General features: G+C 35.0%; 3 protein-coding genes across 9 annotated transcripts; 1 reads left to right on the forward strand and 2 right to left on the reverse strand.

The window, feature by feature from the left end:
• The first annotated feature begins 570 nt into the window (after nt 1-570).
• On the forward strand, nt 571-4,867 carry LOC123909198 (rab GTPase-activating protein 22-like). 2 transcript variants are annotated; one of them, XM_045959988.1, is made up of 5 exons: nt 571-1,354; nt 2,550-2,685; nt 2,777-2,826; nt 3,041-3,094; nt 3,221-4,867. In XM_045959988.1, exons 1-5 carry the CDS (start codon nt 1,197-1,199, stop codon nt 4,488-4,490), a joined length of 1,668 nt encoding a protein of 555 aa, XP_045815944.1. In that variant the 5' UTR covers nt 571-1,196; the 3' UTR covers nt 4,491-4,867. The 2 variants fall into 2 exon arrangements, with proteins under 2 accessions (XP_045815944.1, XP_045815943.1); XM_045959987.1 differs by having other exon boundaries at nt 574-1,032.
• A 2,297-nt stretch (nt 4,868-7,164) lies between these two features.
• On the reverse strand, nt 7,165-10,110 carry LOC123909200 (cytochrome b5). The gene is made up of 4 exons (XM_045959993.1): nt 9,982-10,110; nt 9,647-9,748; nt 7,740-7,806; nt 7,165-7,655 (listed from the first exon to the last, which is right to left on the reverse strand). The coding sequence occupies exons 2-4, from the start codon at nt 9,731-9,733 to the stop codon at nt 7,402-7,404; spliced, it is 408 nt and encodes a 135-aa protein (XP_045815949.1). The 5' UTR covers nt 9,734-9,748; nt 9,982-10,110; the 3' UTR covers nt 7,165-7,401.
• A 2,786-nt stretch (nt 10,111-12,896) lies between these two features.
• LOC123909199 (metal-nicotianamine transporter YSL3) lies at nt 12,897-25,860 on the reverse strand. 6 transcript variants are annotated; one of them, XR_006809848.1, is made up of 10 exons: nt 18,372-18,589; nt 17,707-18,093; nt 17,031-17,203; nt 16,810-16,907; nt 16,595-16,729; nt 16,307-16,496; nt 16,098-16,215; nt 15,129-16,018; nt 13,525-14,323; nt 12,897-13,355 (listed from the first exon to the last, which is right to left on the reverse strand). XR_006809848.1 is itself a non-coding variant. In XM_045959990.1 (9 exons), exons 1-9 carry the CDS (start codon nt 25,719-25,721, stop codon nt 14,300-14,302), a joined length of 2,040 nt encoding a protein of 679 aa, XP_045815946.1. In that variant the 5' UTR covers nt 25,722-25,860; the 3' UTR covers nt 12,897-14,299. The 6 variants fall into 6 exon arrangements, 4 of the variants coding, with proteins under 4 accessions (XP_045815946.1, XP_045815948.1, XP_045815945.1 ...); XR_006809847.1 differs by lacking the exon at nt 18,372-18,589 and adding an exon at nt 25,697-25,860 and having other exon boundaries at nt 12,939-13,317; XM_045959990.1 differs by lacking the exon at nt 18,372-18,589 and adding an exon at nt 25,697-25,860 and having other exon boundaries at nt 12,897-14,323.
• Between the last annotated feature and the right edge of the window lie 314 nt (nt 25,861-26,174).

The following is a 26,174-nucleotide window of genomic DNA, read 5'->3' on the forward strand; positions in this document are numbered from 1 at the left end:
TGACCCCATCATCATTATAATCCAATTTTTGTAATAAAGCCCAAACAAGGCAAGTACTAGTAGTGAATAGAGGAGCGAGAGATATGGTCATAGTCTTTCTTAAAACAAAAAACAAATTAAGTAATAATTTAATCAAAAAATCAAAACCCTATCTTCATTGAATAGTTAGTTTACTTTATTTTTATTTTATAAAAAAATCGAATAGTTTAGTCTGAAGTTTGACGTGATTAGAAAAGATTAAAACGGCACCGTTTTAGGCATTATTGCAGTCCTTCTCCTCTTTTACTACAAAAAAAGTTAAAAAAGCCCAAACAAACAAACAACCGATATTTTCTCTTCGGCCCCCCGTGTTTCTTTTATACCCCCAATATTCCAATTTTGCCCTTGTGAAAAATTCGGTTCGCAGAAACCGAATTTTTTCTAGTGCAAATTCAGAGTAAATTTCGGTTTTTAGAAACCGAAATTTATTTTCAAGGCAAAAAAAAACTTCGATTTCTACGAACCGAAGTTTTTTCAAGGGCAAAATTGGAAACTCAGGGGGATAAAAGAAACACGGGGGTGGGGAGAGGAGATTCTTTCAACAAACAAACATAAGGAAAGGAGATTCTTTCATTTGCATCTCACTTATCTCTCTCTCTCTCTCTTCACAGTGACGTTCTTCAAAGAGAGAGAAAAAAAAAAGAAGACAAAGCTATAGTACAAAATAAGTGGCTTCTCTATCAAAACAAAACTAAACAAAACAAACACGCCTTTGTTTTTCGCGTTCACTTCTCAGAATCACTTTTGCGAAATCATAAGAACAAGAACAATCGTGGCAAAGGGTATTCAAGTAATTTCAACTCCTTTCTTCTCCACCTCCATGTTCTTCCTATCTACTAACTTCAACGCCAACAACGACACTCCGTTTCTCTCCGGCGGAGGCGGCGGCAACAAACTCTCCTTCATGACCACCGCTCCTTCGACTACAGCGGTGCTCTTCACGGCTTTTGCCGGCATCGGTTTTTTCGTCATCTTCTTCTATGGTGCAAGTAGGTAAAAACCAAATACTCTTCAAATGAATGAATGAATTAGAGAAAGCATCTTCGCAATCGCAAAAACCCTAGCTCAATTCCTCACTCTCACTCAGACATAGATGAAATTGTTTTCGATTTCGTAACAAACAAAAAAAACGAAAAACAAAGTGTGATTGATTATAGATGAATCCTCTTAGACGAAGTAACAATTCATCTTCTTCGTCTTCAAATTCCTCTCCTTCATCATCATCATCGTCTTCATCTTCATCGTGGATCCATTTACGTTCGGTTCTATTCGTTGTTAGTTCTTCCTCACCAGCTTCTTGTTCATCCTCTGATCGGTTAGTTCTTCTTCTTTTTCTCTCTCATTTTTATTACTTTGTTCTGTTAATTTCGTTCCAGATCTCCAATTTTGATTATCACCGATCTTCGCGCTTTGGTATTTTGTTTCTAATTTAGGTTTTTTTGTTCGGGTCTGAGTCTGAGTGTGTAGAATAGAATGGTTAATTTGTGAAATTGTGAAATTGCAATGATTTTAAAATTGAAAAAGAAATTTTTGATTTTTCTGTGTAAGTAGAAGAAGGGTTGAAAATGAAAAGGACTAGATAATTAGAGGGAGACAGATCTAACTATTTTGGTTTATGTGAAGCATTTTTCTGTCTTTTTGTGTTTAATAGATTTCTTCAATCTCAAGTTCCTTTCCTATTGTTTTGGACTTTTTATCCACTGATTCCAATTTCTATTGAGTCATGTCAAATCTAGTTGTTCATGTATAAATCAATTACCATTGTTTATGGAAAATGTAACTTGATTGTGATGTTGATCGGATACCAAAACCCTTCTTCTAGGTTTGTATTTTGCTTAGATCTTCCTTCTAGATTTGATTAGGTAGATCTATGCTTAAAGCATATTTAAGTGAGTATTTTCATTTCGAAACTGAAAAAATATTTTTTTTTCTGGAACTAATCGAGTCTCCGGCTTCTAACTTGATTTAAGGAAATATGTTGCATCAAGCATTTCAATTCTTCAGACTTTATTTGTCTAGATATTTTATGGATGTATTATATTTGAGATGTGTTGTTGATAGTTCTCAAATCTTCAAGGACAATTTTTTATACTATACGTCTTCTTCGTTTATTCTTTTCAAGTCTGCATCCCTCCCTCTTAATAAGTAGATTCTTATTTCAGTAGCTCATCATAAGCCAATCCGAACGCACCCATAGTTTGTTTTCATATACACATTTGTTTATAGAGGCATATTAAAATAGTCTATGTAAGTTGAGGAATTCTAGAACTGAATGCATTTAAACATTTTATTTTTAATGCATTATGGAAATAAGATAGTTATGCATACACACATTTTACTATGGAATCCATAAACAATTGTGAAATGATAAATGTATGAAATCTGTGATAGAATTGTAATGCACATAGATTTCTAACTGTTGAATGATTGTTTTCTGCCTATTCTCTGGTCTAAAACTTATTTCCATTTAAGCAGTAGTAGTAATGAGTAATTCTTTGTGACAATTTCAGAGGTCGTCTTAAATCACCATGGTCACGCCGAAAAAGAAAACGTGTCCTTTCTCCTCAACAATGGAAAAGCTTGTTTACCCCTGATGGGAAAATTCGCGATGGTGGAATTAAATTCCTGAAAAGAGTTCGCAGTGGAGTGAGTTTACTGATTTATCTGTTTAGATTTCAATTTAGTGTTGTTTGGTGTTTCATTTTGATATTGATTATGTTATGAATGTCTGATGCAGGGTGTTGATCCTTTTATAAGAGCTGAAGTTTGGCCTTTCCTACTTGGAGTGTAAGCATTCTTTCACATTTCACTTCTAAATGATCTTTATTTATTTGGTGAATCTCAATTTTTTTTCATCATGTTATGCATTAGGATGAGTATTGAATACTTTGTCATGTGTTATATTTTGTGTTATTTGAATTTATCCCCCAATTTTTGTTTCTATTTTCATTTAATTAGACAAACATTTATCTGGTTACTGATTACTCTTTCATTTAAACAGATATGATTTGGACACTACCAAAGAAGAAAGAGATGTTACTCGAACTCAAAATAGGTAAGCATACAAGTTTATATGCAATCCATGCTTCATAATCTGTCTCCGGTCTTTAAAACTTTTTTTGCTTTTTCCTTTTGTTCAGTTTAACATACTGTTGCTTTAATCCTAAATCTTTAAACACAGAAAGAAGTATGAGAAACTCCGCAGACAATGCCGGCAACTTCTAAATTCCAACAGTGGGAGATTTAAGTTGATTGAAATAGGTGAAATCAACTATGAAGGAGATGGTGTAAGTTTTATTCAAGATTCTGGTTCTCCGAGTTCAGAAGATGCAGCAAGTGCCAGAGAATCCCTTTCCAGTGAGGAACAGAGCCCAGATTTTGAATATTCAGATGATCCATCCGTTACCCTGTTGGAAGGAGACGATGCTCCCAACAGCAGCAATGCTGATGCCTCTGCTCTTGATACAGATTCCACTGATTCAGATTCCTCAGAAAGTCCTGAGGTATTTCAGGCATTTCCTTCTGATGACGGCCTGGAAGACAACAATGGCAAGACACCTTCTAAGGATAATTCTTCTCCCTCACAAATGAATGGTACTTCAAAACTACGAAGTAGTGAAGACTTCGCCACATGGCAACGGATCATCCGACTTGATGCAGTACGTGCCAATGCAGAATGGATGCCATACTCTCCATCTCAAGCTGTTGTAGCAGAAAGTAGGGCACATCGATCTGCTGAGGCTGTTGGCTTGAAGGATTATGGTCACCTAGATGCTGGCAGAATTTTTCATGCTGCTCGATTAGTTGCTATTCTTGAAGCTTATGCTCTATACGACCCAGAAATTGGCTACTGCCAGGGTATGAGTGACCTGTTATCTCCTATAATTAGTGTTATATCAGAAGATCACGAGGCATTCTGGTGTTTTGTTGGATTTATGAAGAAGGCTAGGCAGAATTTCAGGCTTGATGAGGTCGGTATTAGAAGGCAACTCGATATAGTTGCAAAAATAATCAAGTTTAAGGATTCCCACCTGTTTCGGCATTTGCAGAAGCTTCAAGCCGAGGATTGCTTTTTTGTGTACAGGATGGTGGTGGTATTGTTCAGACGGGAGTTGACATTTGAACAAACTCTGTGCCTTTGGGAAGTAATGTGGGCAGATCAAGCTGCAATCAGAGCAGGTATTGGGAAATCAGCCTGGAGCAGAATTAGGCAGCGTGCTCCACCAACAGATGATTTATTGCTTTTTGCAATAGCAGCCTCTGTGTTACAGAAAAGGAAATTGATCCTCGAGAAGTATAGCAGCATGGACGATATCCTTAAGGAATGCAATGGTATGTCAGGACACCTTGATGTTTGGAAGCTCCTGGATGATGCCCATAACTTGGTGGTCACCCTTCATGATAAAATGAAAAACAGAGGCATCATTCCGATGACTGCAGTTGACACGTAAACTACTTTATTATATTGTCGCCAAAAAATCTATAGTTTCAGGCTGCTAGATATCTCCTCTGCGTCTGACAATAAGCAAAATGCTGGATTTGTTAAAATGAATCTTTGCTGCTTGCTGAAACTTGCCACGGCTTATTTACTATCTTTAGTTTCGATAGTGCTGGCCATTGTGGGAAATGAAGTTAGTTAGGTTTACATGGTATGTATGTTTATTTCCTTTCTTTTGGCTCCATCCTGTTCTTCTTTTCAATTTCAATTATGATTTGATACACGATTCGGAGCACCTTTGCCTAAAGCAGGTGGGTAGGTGCATGTAACCTTTAGTAGAAGAGACAAAGATTTCCTCGACAATTACAAATGTTGTCCTTTTTGACTGGATCTGATGAACTCGTGAATCCTTTGACTCCTTTAAGATGCTGACTGAGTTTAGATGATACTATATCTTATCTTAGGTATATTTAATTGCTTTAGGGTGTAAACTAACGACCACATAATTTGGATGCGTAGCTTACACAACCGGCCAAAAGCTTTGGTTTTAGCTTTTAACACAACAGGCCAAAAGTATTGGTGATCACTTTTAAGTTTTAACACAACGAAAGATCAAAGTTGTGAGCTTAAAAGTGTAGATGTAGTGTGTTTAATAATATAAAACGGGACGGTTGCTATATGGTTTCCAAATATTATGAGCTATGTGGGTCAATGGGTCCAAACCCTTTTTTTTTTTCTTTTCAATATTACCACTTTTCATCTAAAATTAGAGTTCATAAATTGAGCCGAAAAATAAAACACAAATATTTAAAAATATATATATGTTAATACTTCATATGCAAATCAATGCACCAACCAACAATATGTTTACAACATAATGCTCATTGACCCAAAAAAAGAATCGATTAGTTAAGCTAAAAGGCATTCTTATTTTTTATCTTAATTTTTTTCATGAGTTTGGTTGCTTAATTTTGACCTTTCATTTACAACTGGCTTCATATTTTGCAAAATTGTACCAATGTGACTTTTTCCAACAATTTAAATGAAGCGAAAAACATAGATATATAAAATATAGATAAATGACTTATTTAAAACTTTAAAAAGTTACATGAATAAACTGAAACTGAAAAATAAAAGGAATGACAAAAAAATCAACGTTAGTCTAATTGATTATCAAGGTTTTGTTAAACTTTTTCGTACAAGCAACCCATGTAAGGTTCTTTTATTCAATCTGAAGGGTTTCCTTTCTTCTATGAAGCTATTTTCTTCATTTTGAAAGAAATTGTGCTTATCCTTTGTTCATAAACAAAGGCAGAGTGTTTCTTTTTCTGTTCAAGCCATCGTATATGGATCATATTATGCTTTAGGCTCTATCATGCAGGAAATTTCTCCCTCTCTTTACAGGCATGATAGGCTGAATTATGTTCTGAACTAAGACAGAGAAACAAGAATTGCCGCATAATCTTATCGTAGGGGATGACTAATATGGACCACCATAATAAGCGACTTATGATAGACATCGTGTTTTTCTGTCAATCTTGACAATTAGATTGCATAGGGTCGTAGGATCTTATCATAGTTTCTCTACAATTGATTGCATTACCATCTCGTCTCCCTCAGGTCCTGATCATTCTGCCACCTTCCTCTACCGAAAAACCAACTCGGCTGTTGAATATCCTCCAAGAGCACTACTGCCTAGACTTCTCATTTTGTAATTCCAGCTTTACTACTATCTACGCAAAAGTAACCTCGCAAATTGTCATGCAACACTCACGAGTAGCCCTGTGCCTCACCTCATCATCCATACATAATGAGCTATCATCTTTTGTAATACAGTGTAGAGTAGACATCCAGCCTCAATACAAATCCACACATTGCACAATGTTGTTCTTCCGTAAATTTTTCATAGTAAAACTATACATCTACACCTATAATAAACTCTCCACACCCAGGTCACACATTAATGCTCCACGTCAAAGAGAACTATTGTTGGTGGGTCGCTATAGAACTTCCAAAAACCTCTTTCGCCAAATTCAAGTCATAGTGTGACGAATCAGCAACCCGCACAAATCATCATGATCACCCAGCATTTTGGTGGATTTCGATCGCACCATATGAAGTAAAAGTATCACTAAACAAATTTTAAATACATCAACTCTTCGTGAAGAAATTGAATCAAATCTAGCATGCGCTTTTCTAGTCTACTATTCGGTGGGATGTCTCGTAGATTCATCTCAGCTGATGGAGGTGTGTGGCAGCCACACTTTGTCTGGTCTGTTATTGAATCAACTCTTGTGTAAATAATGAGGTGCTCTGGTACACACTAAAGGTGTCCTAGATAGAACCACGATAAATGACCATTCAATAATATAGAACACTATAATAATGGTCCATATATTACCTCTTATTGTACCCCCCGTTTAATGGGGGAGTGAATTATAGATCACACGAGCAAAGAGAGGAGCCTCTGTACTTAGGACTGTAATCAAACACGGTTCACACCAGGTGTGACACAATTGTACCGTACAGTGAACCTGTGACAAAAATATAATTGCTCAAAGACTCAAAGTATCTTGCGCGTCGCACATCCATAAACAAGATGACACACGTCCATAAACAAGATGAAAATAAGGGCCTTACAAAATCTCATTGAATCAGAGCTAGAGTGATTCTTAAAAAAGACAGGCTTGAGAAAATATTAATGAAACAAAGATGCTAAATGAAGAGATACAAATTCACCATCCAACATTATTATGTTCCTCAGCCACAATGACACTAGTACCATTATCAAAGAAAGTTGTAACACAATATAATCCAGTTTCAATGCTCAAGACACCAAGAAGAAACTAAACACTGTCCTTTAAATGACCATCTATAAATAACTAACAGACCCCTCACAAGGGTGCAATGTGAAAAAGAAGGAACTACTCTTCTTTCTTGGTGTAGTTTCGGACAACAAAGGCCAATCCCAATATCAGGAGTGGCACCAAGAACTGCAAAATCTTGATCACAAATTCCGAAGTCTTGTCAGGGTTGTACTGAGATTGCTCAGGAGGAACGTAGGAGCGCTTTAGTGGCACAGTTGACGAATCAATCTCACCAATGTAGTATTTGTCCATCATTTCTCTAGCAGAATCACTGTGTCCCACATCTTCAAAATCATTGGTTGCATCCTTCCCTGTAATCCATACAGTACAGTATAATCAATATAATTTATCCTCGGTGCTTTTAGTAATATAACCTTCGGATGATATAAGCATACCTGTTGCAGACAACAGAACCTCGTCACCTCCGGGATGATCCTCCATAAAAGGGGTGACATCATACACCTAAAATGGTTGAAGAACAAAAATTTGTTAAAGGACATAAATTCAAATTAACATTATCACATAACTAAAACTATATAGCATAATAATTTGTCTTGGGCCCAATGGTTTAACATTTAGGACAATATACATGGTGTTCTGCATTTTTCAGGGAATTTGAATAGCCTCAAAATTGGCGGTCAAAGTATCAGGTAATGTTTAAAATAGTGAAAGTGGTTTTTCTTATGCTAGATTTCCAATTGGGTAATGTCTTGAAGGAAGATGGGTTAGGGGAAGGCAGCATTAAAGTGCACCACATGGACGACCCGGGTATATGAATACCATAGCCAATAAAAGCATCTAAGCTAATATGACCAAAGCTGATTCCCAAATAGTACTGTAAGGCACATAAAGGATGACCAGTTTCTGAGACTGAGACAGTACAGTTATCAATCAATGATATACACTAATAAAAAAAAAGCAAATTCAAACAATGATGACAGGTAGCTTACACATGTGTACATTGTTAAGAGAACTTTTATGCTAGAGCTTTTTTTAATAATCTACCTTTGAACAATGTCAATGATGCCTAAAGGGAGGTTTGTTGCAAACCAAAGAAAGAGGGAGGTTTTGGTATTGGTAATTTGGCGTCTAAGTAGCTATGGCATTTTCTTTTGTAAAACTATTCCCTTTCGAACTGGTTAACTGCAGTAGGTCATTGAATTTGTATCATCATACCACATTTAAGTCTTTGGTTGATTTCCTTTAAGGGTAGGTAACAGTCCCCATCTCAAATTTTGGGAGGACCATTTTGTAGGAAATTGATCTTTTCATATGGCCTCCGTTTGACCTTTATGTGAATCCTCTTTGCATAACTCTACTTTAGATTTTTTGTACTTTAGTATTTAAGCTTTTGTTGATTGTGTTTCATTTAATTAAAACATGGACGATAGGGAATATTCTGAATTGGAGGTTGTGTATAGCGTGCTTTTCAAAAACCAGTTGCTTCAAAATATTCTTGGGTGCTTTTCTTAAAACATTTTTCAAATGTTTAGAGAAAAATTTCTCCTTATCAAACCAATTCAGGAGTCTAATACCGAGGACATGCTACAGGCATGCAAGTCAAACACGTCATTTGTCAACCAGACATTATATTCTACTCAACAATTCACTTACACGCAGACTCGTTAGTGTCAAGATACTAGGTAACAGTAACAGGATGATCCATTTTATTACTCGGCCATCCATTAGTAAGAAAGAAGCAATGTTTAAATTGCAGCATCTAAAGAGCCGCTCAGATTTGAACTTGATATGCTACAATAAGATCCTAACTTTAGGGGGTTGACAAACAAAACATGTCATATAAAGTTGATATGTTAATATATGAAATTGAATCACAATCACACACAAAAAAAAAAGAACACAATTATTATTATTGAGTCAAACTTAAACATGTAATATACAATAAGATGCAAAAAAACACCCTGAAAAATGTCTTTTTACTAGTAAAGAAACCATAATTTGTCAAGCACACTGATCCACACATAGCATAATTAAATATAGGAATCTAAGAACAGATAAAATTGTTCAAAAGCAATATAAAACACGTTCTCAACAAATTGATTGCAATATCAAATACTCTGCAAAACACCAATGCACAAGATCCAATCAAAACAAGACATGCATGAGTCCCAAAAGCTCAAACTTAATCTTAAACAAAAACAATCAATACCAAAATCACAATTATTTTTTTTAATAAACATCAAAATCATAATTTTGTTGGACTTATATCAGAGTGTCGATAACTTCAAAGAATAATCAATAGTTCATTCAAAAAACTAAATCTTTCCAAGAAAAAACAAACCTTTCCAGAAAGAATAAGCCAGCAATCTTTGGTCTTGTTGTGCTTTGACACCTCATCAAAAGTGTGAAGCTTTGGATCTGAAGCCATTTGTTTTTTCTATCACTGCCACAAAATCAAAAGACCCAGAAAAATTAAAGTCAAACCCATTAATTCTAAACTAAGGAATCAATAAAAAAAAGATCAAATCAAAGAGGATCTAATTCAAAACTAAAGAATCAAGAAAAAGTAACAAGCATGCATCACATGATGAAATCATCACGAAAAGAATGAAAAATTGTTAGAAATGAATCGATGAAAAGGGAATTTGTGAAGGGTCAACAAGATGAGTAACTTACCACTTTCCGGTTGTTGGTAGATTCTGAGTGAGAAATGAACTGTGATTGTGTCAAAATCTCTTCAATTTGTGGTTGGTGATGGAAATTAGCCATGTGCTTGTTTATAAACCCCCACAATAAAATTATCGACTTTAAAATCAACCTCGTACTTTATTCATATTACATAATTGCCCTTAGAGAAATACTACGTACTTTGCCATATAAAAATTATAGTATTGATGCTTAAAAAAGGAAGAAAAAAAAATACTTAAAATCTATTTGATATGCAAAATATAAATAATTCACATAATAATATATTACAAAGTAGTCCCCGTGAACTTAACTCAGTTGGTAGGGACATCGCACTATATGTGCAGGAACCCCGATTCGAACCCGGGACACTCCACTTATTCATCTTTAAGGTGGATTTTCTAGCCACTAAGCTACTTGACAAAAAAATATATATTACAAAGTAACATAGGATAAAATGTAAAATAGTGAACAATTTTTATTTGATATGATGTTTGATGAACAAGAATTTATTTTGAAATTTTAGATAATTTGTGCATAGGATAAAGAGTTGTCACATGGTTTAATGAAAGACAAAAATTTCAGTTTTTTCTGGTCTTTTATCTCCCGATTTATCAAATTTTAATAACTATTTTAAAATCAAACAAAGTACAACTGCATTGCTTGATTCGCTTCAATGTTTTTGGTTCTTAAGTTGTTATGTCCAGTATATAGATATCTCTTATGACACACAAAGCAAACTTCATTATTAGAAAATAACATATTCACAAGGCAGTACATAAGGGTAGCACAATACTCTATTGAAGATATGTATTGGCCGAACTCGTGGAAGAAGATAATTAGAACAAAATTTTGAACATATATTGCTTTCAAACATCAAAAAATTATTTTCTACCTTATGATGATGTCAAAATCAACTTCTATATTTCAACAATTTTACCAAAAAAGACACTCACCAAAACATATTAAACTTTTGAGTTTTGAGTAAATAGTATCTCACTAGCAAAATTGCTAAAATTAAAAGTTGGAATCATCTGCAGAGAAAATTAATTAATTTAAATAAATGATACCGTCACATTCCTCATATTGATTCTCTCTTGAATATGTTATACCTTATACGTGATCCAGCATACACTTTGAATTCAACTTTGAGGATTGTCATGTTGAACAAGATCCATTGAATTGAATAAAGGCACACGGCCTTTCATTCATGAACTTAGAATCTCATAAAGTAACTAATTAGTAATGTAGCTAACTATAAGATCTGAATTTAAAGCAATAATCTTTTATTATCAAATAAAGTAAACTTAATAACCAAAATAATAGATGGCTGAACTTTTGTGCACCTAGACACTGCTAAAAGGCTACAATTTACGTCTCATATATTCCCTCTACTTTTTTTGGTACAAATAAATACTATATTCATCTAGAACTTAAAAACTTTTTAAAATAGACTAAATTGATCTCTTAATTTATTTATTAATTTTATATTGGACATAGTCCTTGAATTAATTAACGTTTTTTTTAATTAATTAATGTTATAAATTGGTTTTTTAACTTTAATTTTGTTTGTTATATTGGTCTTTTTTATTAGTTTTTCTCAAAAAATGTTAATTTTACTTTATGTTATTGGTTATATGTACGCATAAATGATTTATTTATGAGTAATATTGTCATACGTGCTAAAAAAAATATTATGAGTTCAGACAATTTTCTTAGACCGGAGATAAAATTAACATATTTTGAGAAAAAATAACGGAAATGACTAATATGACAAACATAATTAAAGTTAAGAGATTAATTTATAACGTTAATTAGTTAATGGATCAATTTTTAACATTAATTAGTTAATGGACCAATATGAAATCAATAAAGAAGTTAAGGGACCAATTGCCCAATTTAGTCTTTAAAATAATATAGGTAAAGTAAAGAAACACGTTTAATTGTCGGGAAGAACAAACGAGGTATTTCATTTGGAGTAGAAATTAACTTTAAATGCAGTTTTAACCTCTCAAATTTTACAATTGTGTAATTTTAGCCTTTAAGTTTCAATTGTGCAATTTTAACCCATAAGTTACAATTATTCAAGAGTCTCTCATCTTATTAGCAAATTAAAATAACACATATTTTAAAAAATAAAAACAAAAAATGTTAAACAGCTTCTTAATTTTACCTTATTTTGTTAAATGTTCAAATTTCAGCCGAGTGGATTACTCGCAATTTAAAATATCTCAAATAGTTGGGAGAGGTCAACTCCTTAAATGAATATCAGTTATCTCGAGAGAATTAGTCTGTACAATTACGCACGAAAGATACATTTGATTTACAAAAAAAAATATCTCAAATAGAAATTAGCTCCTTCCAACTAAGTGAATATATAAATAAAAATCCCCAAAGATTTTGCAAAATAGCTTTTGATTAATATAAAAGAGTTTACAAAAATGTAGTAAAATCCTTAATTTGCCAAGGAACATTACACTCCCAACAAAATTATGCAACCTTTAAAAATAATAATTGTGAGCTCTAGTCCACAATACAAACTAACTAGTCAAGAAAAGAAAATAAAAGTCTTCAGCTACCACAAAAACAATGGGCTAGTCAAAGTAAAGAAAATCAAACCACTGGTCTGCACATACACGTATGCATATAGAATGAGAGAGCATTTTACTTATGAATATATAGTATTTCTTAAATGAGATTTATTATGATTTTTTTAATTATAATTACTATAAAATGTTTTGGGAAAAAAAATTATCTAGTAGGTTTATCTATCAGTGTTTCTATCTTATTCATAGATTTTTTATAAAATAATTTATCATTTTATCAACTTTTTAAGTAAACAATAAAAGAATAATTTGATAAATTAGTAATTTAAATATTATATATTATGTCCTCAAGGTTTTTTCCTTTTTTTTACGCAAACAAACTTACATTTCATTAAAAAAAATGGTACAGATACAATTGAGAATTACATAAAAAATATTGCGAGAAACATAAAGTAAAGCTGCTTGTGCAAGAGCATGACTGTTTTTGTTTGTTTTAGTGAACATAACTTTATAGCTATTATTATTGTGAAGGAACATTTTACACTCTTATAATCGAGCCATGCTCCGAGCGATTCAACTTATTAGTGTGCATATGATCAACTACCATGTTGCAATCCAATTCAAAAATCACATTATGCTCTCCTAGAGATTCAATACATTTGAGGCCTTGAAGAAAACCCTATGCTTCACTTACGGCCGCTGCCATGGCGTGGTTATAAACATCTGATATTGCTCCCAAAAATTGACTGGTTGCATCTCTCATAAGCCTTTCAATGCTCACCTTGTTAATAATAAAAGCCAAGTGAAGGAAACAGTTGCCTGTATTACAAGTTAGTTAGAATTTTGTTTTGTAACTAACTGAGTTGGTTAGGATTCTGTTAGTTAGTTATTGAATTCTATCTTAGAGAGATATAGTTTGCTTAACTGTTTCTTGCTTAAGCATGTTTTGAGCCTATGGCTATGGTGTCAAGCTTCAAGTTTCACACACCTTTCGATCAGATTTGGACGTTGTGGCATCAATGTTGCATTTGACAAATTCACCGGGAGGATGCTGCCATTGCGTGACTGCTTGCTTGCTTGCTGCTGTTCCGGATCTGCAGAGTGGCGAGCATGTCTGGCGGACTGCCATTCTGCCATCATCCCCTGTGCGTAATACAATACCAGTTCGACAGTCTCATCTTTATCTTCCTACAATTTTAGGTTCCTCTTTTTCCATGTACAACCAAGATGTCATGGCAAAATTAACCAATTGTGATTGGTTCAGCTGTTGCAATATGCGAATGAATACTTCATTAAATCCTTCGGCTTTCTCCACGAGCTTCTCAAGGTGAGGCCATAAGCGCTGTTTCTTCCAACAATTAACACCGTCCTCACAGCATAGAAACAAGGTGAGGATTGCATACTACACGGTTAGAGTCACAATCAATTCCTTTACTAACCAATCTTTGTCTATCAGGTAAACAATTTCTTCTTAGGCGCCGCATAAAATGCTTAACCTTAGGAGAAATAGGGAGATTCCACAGTTTGATCCTTCAATAATATTCGAGAAGATCAAATGTTACACCAAACATAACTTTAAAAGCATCATCAACTAATAACTTTGATTCAGCTCAAACTTCACATCATGCAACCCATGATCTCTCACCAACTCCAATACTGCCAGCAGACCACGAGCCTCATCCTCTTGCACAATGCAGAGGAGTAAACTGAGGTGACGTTTAGCATGGAAATGTTAATTTTTCCGCCTTGGACAAGTTTGCTTTTTACATACACGCATCTGTTCTAACCTGTTACCAAGACAATATTTATATGACCAATTATTATCTTTAGCAATAATATAAGATAATCAATACACCCCAATTATATGTGACACAATTTTAATAACATATGCTGGAAGTATGCACCAAAGTATAACCTGAAGAGTTATTGTATGAGTCTAGACTACAAGCAATTTATCCTAGTTCTTTTTGAATCAAGGAATCAAATTAACAGCAAACTCCTCTATATATTATAAGAAACTTTAATCGATGATATGGATAAAAAGCAAATAGCATATGTTTGGTACGGTTTTATCATGATAGAGAAAGAAAATAATATAGATTAAATCGGTCACCCTATTCAAATATATCAAAATTTGTTACAATACATATTTCTGCTTAATTTTTTTGACACATTATTCTTGTACTATATGAGCTGGATTTACATATCAATCTAGATACCAGAGCCGGCACATTTATACATATAATAACTAATAAGCAAGCCTCCTATGACATCATGATCATAACTACATGACTACATCTAATTCCTCTAATCTCTATAGGTGATTATATATAATATTGAATGTGAGCTTTGGACCAGGATCTGCTGCAATAAATAGAAGATGCAGTTACACCCAGTTTTCTATCTCGGTCATATATATGAGATCAGGCGGTTCAAATTTCATAATAACATAATCAGTTTAAAATGATTATGACTGTTAATTTGAGATGGGACGGTTGAAATTGTTAACTGTGCGATGCAGTTACTGCAGCAAATCTAAATCCGAACTTTCTACCTTGATGGAAAGAAGCTCATGCAGATAGGGGGACGAACCTTTAACAAAGCAAGAATGGATGAAGGAAGAATCCATATTCCATCTCCACAAATCAAACCAGAAGCAACTGCCGGAACCATCAAACCAGCTTCATTTTTGTTCAGCACATGCCATGCAAACACAACCAAACTTCCCATACACATATCAATGGCAAAGTAACCACCAACAAGAAAAGGCACGGCCATAGCCATTGGAAGTGGAATCCATCTCGCAACTTTTTTTGGGCCAAGATCTCTCACCAAATTAGCCACTATCGCAAATACAAAAAATCCACAACATAGTTGCAAGCAATGATCTGGAAGTGCAGAAAAACCTTCCACGCCCAAAATTGCCATGTTTCGATATATGATAGCATACGGAGCCTTGTAGACACCGTCTGGATTACCAACATCAAAAGCCTTGTAAAAAAGGAAGAATGTGATAGGAGCAACAACACAACCTATTGCTGTACCGATTGCTTGGCTTACAAGCATCGAACGAGGTGAAGTCAAAGTGAGATGGCCAGTTTTCAAATCATGCATCAAATCAGATGAAATTGAAACAATAGATTTAATCAAACCACACCCTACAAGTCCAGCAACTACACCATCACTTTTTCCAGCCAAGGCTGCAAGCACAAAGAGGGCCACTTTTCCGTAGTTATAGGCCATGTTCATATCGGTTAATCCAGCACCATAAGCATTGCAGAAGCCGAGAGAGGGTGCGAAAATATACGCAAACAGAACAAAATACCATTTCAATTGAGGGAACATCAATGGGATTACGATGATAGAGATGACGGAGAAAAATATGTACCCTGTACATGCCAACCAAATAGGAATGTTTTCTCTAGCAAACATTTCGTTTCGTCTGAGATCATCAAGAGGCAATTGTTTCTGGTTATCGGAAACTGCAAGGACAAAGAAATCTTAGATTTTGCAGACAAATATGAGAACTTTGAAAAAATTTATAAGCGACCATTTACTTACATGTATTATTAAGATCCTTCTTTTTCATGTTGGCATGGATATTTGTGGCAGTGAAATAGAGAACTTTGACAAAATTGTAAAATCCATCACCGAGAATCAAAGCAATGGAAATAAAAACCTGGAGCGAGGGATAAAATCTGATAAGGTCTAAAAGAAAATAATATATAGATTTGTTAAAGTCCTTTAATTAATTCTAGTTAAATTTAAACCTTATAACCGTTGAGACTCTTCATGCTACTTTCAGGTATACTTGCAGGAAACCATTCTCCTTTTAGTCCCTTGATTAAAGGCCACATGATACCCCATGAAACAACAGCACCGAGAAGTAACGATAAATTAACAAGATGAGAACAAATCATTCCTGCTCCAACATAAGTCATACTGAAATCGAAGTAAAATCTGCCAAATTATAGCGTTTTAATCAGTGACAATTGGATAATGATTATTTCATAGTCGAGAACTTTTACTAGTAGAACAAAAAACAAAGGAAAACACACGAGTTTCTCCATGCTTGCAATCCAAAAGTAGGAAACTGAACAAATCCACAATTATCTCCACCGGTAAAAAACCACTGAAAGAAAGCCCAGACAAAGCTCGCTGCGAAGAATTTCACAAATCCATGAACCTGCTTCCTGCGAAACAAGTTGAGCTGGTTTGAGCTAAAGCACTCGGAAAAAAAAAATTAAAAAGAAAAGACAAAACAGGTTCATACTTGGCCATCACATCTCCTTTAGGAGTATGGAATCCATTAATAAGAACAGCAGTAGCAGTTCCACTCGGATAAGTTAATTTGTAGTCTATTATCATGATCTGTTAAAGAACACAAATTTCATCATCAACATCATTCAATTAAGCGTAACTGCATTAAATGAATCAAGTGCAGACTAAATCATGCAAATCATTCAATTAAATGCTATAATGAAATACTATTACCTTTCTAATGGGGACCAAAGCTAAAAGTCCAACAAAACTGGTGACGAATAGAAAAGCCGTCATCCAACCAATTGCAGGCTCTTTGGTACTACCAGGAGTATTCCCTGGTGTATCAACCCCGGCTTGCTCATAAGTCCTTCTATTCAACCCCAATAGATAAGACCCAAAACCACCTACAAATTATTATACAAGTTCACTTCAACTGTTCAACAAATCACAAACAAACACATAAACTTTATGTCACACAACGACCTGCTTGAATTTTATTACTCGAGTTTATCTACTGACACAAACACATGTGAGACTTAATGAAATGTCTTAAGACTTGTATGTAAGTAGTTTTCAGCTTATTTCCATGAGCTCTCCGGGATAACTTATGAAAATAGCTTATAGCGTATGTGAAAACAGTTTGACTTTATTTTATCATTAATTATAGAAATAACTTATAGATAAACACGTCCCCATGAGTATAACTCAATCGGTAGGGATATTGTATTATATATGCAGGGTCAGGGTTCGAACCTGGGATCTCCCACTTATTGTGAATTTCTAGCCATTAGGCTACTTGACAAAAAACAACTTATACATAAGTACTTATATGATAACTGGTTAAGCTATGAACATTCAATTAATGGTTTATCGAAGAAACTGCAGAAATGAAAAGACAATAACCAACCTCCTACAGCGATGCTATAGCAAGCAACAGCACAAGTCTGAATGATGGTATTCTCTTGTCTAGTGAATGGAGTTGAAACAATCTTTGCTTTTGCAAGAATCTTAGTCCAAATTCGAATAAACACAAAACCAAGTAGAGCAGCAGATACATTGAGATTAGGGACTAATCCAGTTGTAAGATTCAATTTCATGACAATCACACTATAAATAATTCCAATAAAAAAACTAGCTATTAATCCTCTAACTGTTATCTGTTTCCTCCATGGTGCTATTCTATTCAACTCCTCATCCATAGCCACTGAACCCTCTTCAATGTGATGAGGATTCTCAATCTCTCTTTCTTCTTCTTGGTTGCTTCTAGTTCCCATTGGATTCACAGATTCCTCTACTGTAATTGAACCAATCATTGTTGTTAAACAAAATAAAGGGAAAAAAAATTAATATTCAATGATGATGGCTAAAACTTAAACTAAAACTTTCTTGATCCAGTAGTATTTAAAAATCATTGCAATAAAGAGAAGTATTAAATTATTGTAAAAATGTATAGAGAGGTGTGCGTTTGTGTCAGAATTTATTAATAAGGAATTAGAATCCAATTCTTCAAAGTTTTAGAAAATTTATGACACGCAATGTAAAATCAGAATAAAACATCATCAAATATCTTACCTTGTTTTGAGTTTTGACAGTAGATAGTAATAGAAAGTTGAATCTTTGTGACAAAAGACAAAGCTTGAATGAAGAGATTAAGGTTGTCTAATTTGAAGTTAATTTATAACAAGGACAATAAACAAGTCCATTCTCTTTTACCATAGCTTGTAGTAATGTAGTACAAGGTAAGTAGTACATTAACAGAGATTTTTCCTAAAAATTTCAAGTTGATTGTACTACAAAAACTTTTAAAGAAGCGATTAATAACAACCCACTTTTCAGATAAAGCATAATATGAGGGAGATATATTTGTTGGGCTGAAAATAATTGCCAAATCAAAAATACTCAAACGTTGACTAACATACATCTAGAGGAGATTTTTTTTTCTTGTAAAAATTACACTACAGGTTCTTTATCTTATTTTTTTTGTAACACTTTGGTCCTTTATCTTTTTTTTGTAACACTTTGGTCCTTTATCTTTTATTTGTAACACTTTAGTCCTTTATTTTTTTTATTTGTAACATTTTAGTCCCTTTTTTTGTAACAGTTTGGTCATTTATCTTGTTTTATTTGTAACACTTTGGTCCTTTATTTTTTATAAATAAATAAGATACGGATCAAAGTGTTACGAAAAAAAAAGATAAAGGACCAAATTGTTACAAAAAAAAATAAAGGACTAAAATGTTACAAAAAAATAAGATAAAGGACCCGTAGTATAATTTTGCCTTTTTTCTTTTTAACCAATTCATCATTTGCACGCAACTTCAAATATTATTCCCTCCGTCACAAATTATAATTAGATTTCATTAGTTATCAATACACTTAAAAATATGAATTTACTTATATTTTGTTACGGAGAGAGTAATCTTTTCTGCTTAACCTGTTAAGAGTAATATTTTAGAAAACTGTTAAGAGTCTCATATCAAATGTGCGATGATCTGAAAATGTTTTTATAAGTAGAGATAATTTTTACCTTATAAGTTGATTTTGTATAACTGAGTTAGACTCGGTTTCTAATTCTAAGTTGGCATAAAAGTTTACTGTTATGGACTGGACCAATCGCTGAGGAAATTCTCCTCTAGACCGTCAAGCAAGGCCCAATAACCAAAGACCCACGAAGATGCGGCTCTGGTCAACGTAGGACTTGCTCAGCGCTATTGTAACGTCCGACATCGGAATGATGAACATTTTACTAATCATCATAACTCTCCAACTGTTTTCCGACAGCCATTGATGACAGTAAATATGCTCATCGACGGCTTTGGTGTAGGGAGTAATTGTGTTAGCTTGCATTGATGCTATGGGAAGACCCCATTATATAGTGTTTACAATAGTGAAGCCAAGCCAACCTTTACTTAAGGCGCAAGTAACAAGCTTGCCAAGGCCAGGCCCAACCAGTCAAGCCCATAGGCGTGCGCGTGAGCTTACATACTCCTAACATATGCTCCCCTAATCTGAGCATTGTCTAATTCAGATTACAACATATCAAAACTAAAACAGTATGCAATTACAACCAGCTATAGTACACAAACATTAAGCTAAGCATTGGAGTTGGTAACATCACACACTCCAAGTTTAGATCTCAAATTCACAAAAGACTCCAGCTTGAGAGGCTTGGTCATAATGTCAGCAGTTTGTTCACCTGTGCTGCAATGTACCAGTTCTACTATACCTTGCTTTGTCAAATCCCTTAAGAAATGATATCTCACATCAATGTGCTTGCACCTGCCATGCAATATTGGGTTTTTTGACAATTTAATTGAAGAGCTATTGTCACAGAAAATGGTATTTGCACTTGTCTGCTCTTGCCCTAGTTGCTCCAATATCTTCCTTAGCCATACAGCCTGACAGGCACAGGAGGCTGCAGCTACATACTCTGCCTCAGTGGTGGACAAGGTCACAATTGGCTGTTTCTTAGAGGACCATGAGATTGCACCAGAGCCAACCTTGAAAATGTACCCAGATGTGCTCTTCCTGTCATCACTATCTCCTGCATAATCAAAATCAGTCCAACCTTCAAGCTGCGCACGCCTATGGGCTTGACTGGTTGGGCCTGGCCTTGGCAAGCTTGTTACTTGCGCCTTAAGTAAAGGTTGGCTTGGCTTCACTATTGTAAACACTATATAATGGGGTCTTCCCATAGCATCAATGCAAGCTAACACAATTACTCCCTACAAGTGGTATCAGTAGGCCTTAATCCAAGGACCTATTGAGCATTGAAACGCAGTTTTCAAGAAAGATAGTTAGTTACAAAACCGTTACAAATCCGTTACACCATTTTCTTTCCTTCATCATCTTCTTTGTTCCCAAATCAGTTTCTTTCCTTCATCCATGGCTGAATCTAGCAATTACATGCAGCCTAGTGTTCCAAGATTCGATGGTTACTACGATCATTGGGCAATGCTAATGGAGAATCTTCTCCGATCAAAGGAATTTTGGAGTGTAGTTGAGAATGAAGTTACAGTTGCGCCTCCCATGGCAACTGCAGATCAACAACGTGCTGCAGATGAGAGTAAGCTTCGTGATCTCAAGGCCAAAAACTTCCTGTTTCAATCCATTGATCGCACGATAATGGAGACCATTCTTGAAAAAGGAACTGCACATGACATTTGGGAAGCAATGCGTACAAAGTATCAAGGATCATCAAAGGTAAAGCGTGCTCAATTACAAGCTCTTCGTCGTGATTTTGAGATTCTTGCTATGAAAGACAATGAATCAATCAATGATTACTTTGCAAGAACTCTTTCCATTGTTAACAAGATGACAGCTCAAGGTCATAAGATGGATACAACAGATGTGGTTGAAAAGATCTTGCGCTCGCTAACATCAAGATTCAACTATGTCGTTTGTTCAATTGAACAATCCAATGATGTGACAAGCCTTTCAATTGATGAATTACAAAGCAGCTTAATTGTTCAAGAACAAAGAATGAAGTTTCAAAGTGACAAAGATGAGGAGCAAGTTTTGAAAGTAACTGGTGGTGGGCGTGGTGAGCGTGGAAGAGGCCGTGGTCGTGGTGGTTCACGAGGTCGAGGGAGAGGAAGGCAAGGTAGCAACAAAGAGAATGTTGAGTGCTACAAGTGCCATAAATTGGGCCACTATCAGAGTGAGTGTCCCAGTTGGGAAGAGTCAGATGCCAATTTTGCTGAATTCAATGAGCATGAAGAAGTTCTTTTGATGGCTAAGCAAAACTCAACAGTTCAGACAAAAACTGAGGTATGATATCTTGACTCTGGCTGCAGCAACCATATGATAGGAAATAAGGAATGGCTGTTTGAATTTGATGATACATTTAGAGAATCTGTTAGATTGGGAGATGATTCTAGAATGAATGTCATGGGAAAAGGAAAATTGAAGTTGTATATTGGAGGGATTACTCAAGTCATCAGTGAAGTGTACTATCTACCTGGGCTTAAAAACAACCTGCTAAGTATAGGCCAATTGCAACAAAAAAACTTAACCATTGTGTTTAAGAAAGATACTTGCAAAGTGTTTCATGAAGAAAGAGGCTTGATTATGTCAACTCAAATGTCTGGTAATAGAATGTATATGATTAATGCAACTGTACTTGTCCCTATGTGTATGAAAACTACCAATGAAATGGACTCTCTACTTTGGCACAAGAGATATGGTCACTTGAGTTACAAAGGGCTGAATACTTTGGTTAAGAAAGAAATGGTGAAAGGCCTGCCAAACTTGAAAGAAGATAATGAAGTTTGCTCTGATTGCATGACAGGCAAACAACATAGAGAGATAATACCAAAGAAAGTGAATTGGAGGGCAACAAAGAAATTAGAATTGGTTCACTCTGACATATGTGGACCAATCAACCCTGCTTCAAATGGTGGCAATAAATACTTTATCACTTTCACAGATGACTTCACAAGAAAAACCTGGGTTGATATCTTGCAGAACAAGGCAAGTGCTTTTGAAAGTTTCAAAAGATTTAAAGCTGTAGCAGAAAAGGAATCTAGCTGTCAAATTCTCACTCTAAGGACTGATAGAGGAGGAGAATTTTTGTCTGAAGCATTCAATAGATTTTGTACAGATCAAGGCATCAAAAGGCAGCTTACCACAGCTTATACACCTCAGCAGAATGGTGTTTCTGAGAGAAAAAACAGAACAATCATGAATATGGTTAGGTGTATGCTAAGTGACAAAAATGTACCAAAGAAATTCTGGCCAGAAAGTGTTAAGTGGGCTGTGTATGTGCTGAATAGAAGTCCTACATTGTCAGTAAAAGATACAACTCCAGAAGAGGCATGGAGTGGCATGAAACCCTCTGTGAAGCACTTCAAAGTATTTGGATGTTTGGCATTTGTTCATGTTCCAGATGCACAAAGGAAGAAACTAGATGACAAGAGCATCAAGTGTGTTCACTTGGGAGTGAGTGAAGAATCAAAGGCCTATAAACTGTACAATCCAGCTGACAAAAAGATCATAGTCAGTAGAGATGTAGTATTTGATGAATCAAAGGGCTGGAACTGGGGTGAGAGTTCTCAAGCTCAAGCAACTCAGTATGATAACAATGAAAATGAGGTGTATGAAACAGAAGAAGAACTAGCTGCTGGTGAAAATGTTGAAGCAGATCCTCAAAATGTCACTGTACCAGATAGTGAAAGTGATGAGCAATATGAATCAGAAGAGGAGTTGCCCCCTAGGGTAATCAGAAGACCTGGATATCTGAATGATTATGTAACTGGTCAAGAGATTGAAGAAGAAGATCAGTTGCACAATCTAGCTGTATTCTGCAATAATGATGACCCTACAACATTTGATGAAGCTGTGAAACATGAGGTATGGAGGAAGGCAATGGATCAAGAAATTGAGTCCATAGAAAAAAATGACACATGGGAACTAACTGAGTTACCAGCTGGAAGTAAGAAAATTGGAGTAAAATGGATATATAAGACAAAGTTGAATGAGAAAGGAAAGATTGAAAAGTGTAAGGCAAGACTTGTAGCAAAAGGATACTCTCAGAAATATGGAATAGATTTCAAAGAAGTCTTTGCTCCTGTGGCTAGATGGGACACCATAAGAACTATACTCTCCATTGCAGCCTCCAAAGGTTGGATAGTTTATCAACTTGATGTCAAAAGTGCTTTTTTACATGGAGAAATTAGTGAAGATGTATATGTTGAGCAGCCTTTAGGGTATCAAGTTGGTCAGAAAAATCAAGTGTACAAGTTAAGAAAGGCCTTATATGGATTGAAGCAGGCTCCAAGAGCATGGTACAGCAAGATTGAAGCATACTTCAGTAGAGAAAAATTTGAAAAGTGCTCACATGAACATACTTTGTTTGTGAAGCAACTTGAAGGGAAGATACTGATAGTGAGTTTGTATGTTGATGACTTAATATACACAGGAAATGATGATAATTTGGTCAGTGAATTCAAGAATTCCATGAAAGACAATTTTGCCATGACAGACTTAGGCAAAATAAGGTACTTTCTTGGTGTGGAAGTAATTCAAGACAGCAGAGGAATCTTCATTAATCAGCAAAAGTATGCCACTGAGATCTTAACTAGATTCAACATGGATTCATGTAACTCTGTATGTAGCCCTATTGTGCCTGGGACCAAATTGATCAAGGATGAAAGTGGAAAAGCTGTTGATTCTACTCAGTTTAAACAAATAGTGGGTTGTTTGATGTACCTTACAGCCACTAGACCTGATCTGTGCTATTCAGTGTGTTTAATTGCAAGATATATGGAGAGGCCAACAGAGATTCATTTGGCTGCAGCAAAAAGGATTCTCAGATATCTTAAAGGAACCATGAAGTATGGAATTCTTTATGAAAGTGGAGAGGTTGTGATTAAGCTTGAAGGTTGGACTGATTCTGATTATGCAGGAGATAGTGATGACAGGAAGAGCACATCTGGGTACATTTTCAAGGTTGGCTCTGGTGCAATCTCATGGTCCTCTAAGAAACAGCCAATTGTGACCTTGTCCACCACTGAGGCAGAGTATGTAGCTGCAGCCTCCTGTGCCTGTCAGGCTGTATGGCTAAGGAAGATATTGGAGCAACTAGGGCAAGAGCAGACAAGTGCAAATACCATTTACTTAAGGCGCAAGTAACAAGCTTGCCAAGGCCAGGCCCAACCAGTCAAGCCCATAGGCGTGCGCGTGAGCTTACATACTCCTAACATTTGGCCCCGGACTAAGTGTGTAAGTTAGATTGGGAAATGATCGGTTGAGATGATGGTAGCATAAGACAAATGTGCCATAAACATGGGGTGGAATTAAATTGATTGGCGTGAGAGGCACACACTCCTTTCCTTCCTTCCTTCCTTCATTGGAGTGGAAGAAGATGAAAGGTCAACTACTCCACCCAAAACCGAAGAAAAATTGTAGAGATACAGTAATGAGTAAGGAAAAATGGATGTGGACCAGGTTGTATGGTGAGCCCCACTACTAAACCATGTTTGTGTTGGATTCTGGAATATGTATGTGCTCATATCCGTTCATTTTTGGTTCACTCCTTTCTTACCCAAGACAATATCATTGACGTGCGTAATAGTGAAGCAACAAGAGCCAATGGCCCATGCTTCTTGCTTCACATCAACGAATCAAGCAATTAACATGTTTTTTTAACTGAACAAAATAAAAGACAAAAAATAGATGTAACATTTTTATAATACTGTACTAATCTAATTCTCTTTCCCAGTTTGCTAATGTTCTATTGTCATGGTCGCTTTCAGCTTTGCCTCATATTTCTTCGCTGCTTCTTTGTCTTCTATCGCTTCAAGTAGTCGTTTTTTATTTTGTTTGGTCAGACAAGTAGTCGTTACTTTACTCCTGTGTTAGGCTAACCTAACCTATCCATAACCAATTAAGTTTTTTTTTTATAATTATTTTACCCATAAAAAATAAAATAAATCAAGTTCATTATAATTATAAGGTAAATGCGTCCTTAAGTTACATGTTAAAAAAATACTTTAAATAGTAATTATATCTTGAATAAAATAATTATTGACTTCTAAAGAGATAAAATAAAAATGCATAATTTTCAATACAAAATTAACATATGTAGTACACTAGTAAGTGTTTTGCAAGTACACTATTTTTTCACACAATTATTTACCGGAGCATCAAAGTGTTTTGCAAGTACACTCTCTTTTCACAAACATTTTTATAGACACGGAGCTTTACCGATCAAAACCGATTTGATCGTTTAAGATAAAAAATAATTTGAAGACTCAGTCGAGTTTAATTTGAATGTTGCAAGGTATAAAATAGTTTTACGCATTTGTTAAATTACTTAAAAATTTACCAAGATTTTGAAAAATGTCAATCTTGTTTAGTGGTAAAAGATTTGTAGTACTAAAAAAAGGAGAGCTGACCTGATTTTGGGAGATTTGAAGTCATAAAGAAAGAACTTTGGATTCAGATTGCTTGGCATGAAGTACTCCTCTTTGGAAAGTTGTACTTGTTGTATATCTGCTTTGAGACTCATGTCTAAGTGCAAATTGAGTCATGCCTCGAGTATGTGATGATATTTAAGTTTAAGACATATGATATTTAATCCCATGGCTAAAAATATTATTTTTAAAACAAATAATTTAAGAAAAATAATTCATAACAAACACTATTGCTTTTTATTTTATTTTTTTAATCTCAAACAAACAGACCCTGAATGTAAGTAATTGGCTAATTGCTCCACCAAACAACACCTAGCTTATTAGTTATTAATAATACTATAAAATCATTACCAAGACGATAGAGAAGATAATTAAAATTGCTCTTAAAGCCGTTGATAGGCCACTTGAAGTCATTAACAGATCATTTGAAGAAAATATAATAACATTGTGACAAAAAAGT

The sequence above is a fragment of the Trifolium pratense genome, linkage group LG2 (assembly GCF_020283565.1).
Source record: "Trifolium pratense cultivar HEN17-A07 linkage group LG2, ARS_RC_1.1, whole genome shotgun sequence".
Lineage (NCBI taxonomy): Eukaryota > Viridiplantae > Streptophyta > Magnoliopsida > Fabales > Fabaceae > Trifolium > Trifolium pratense.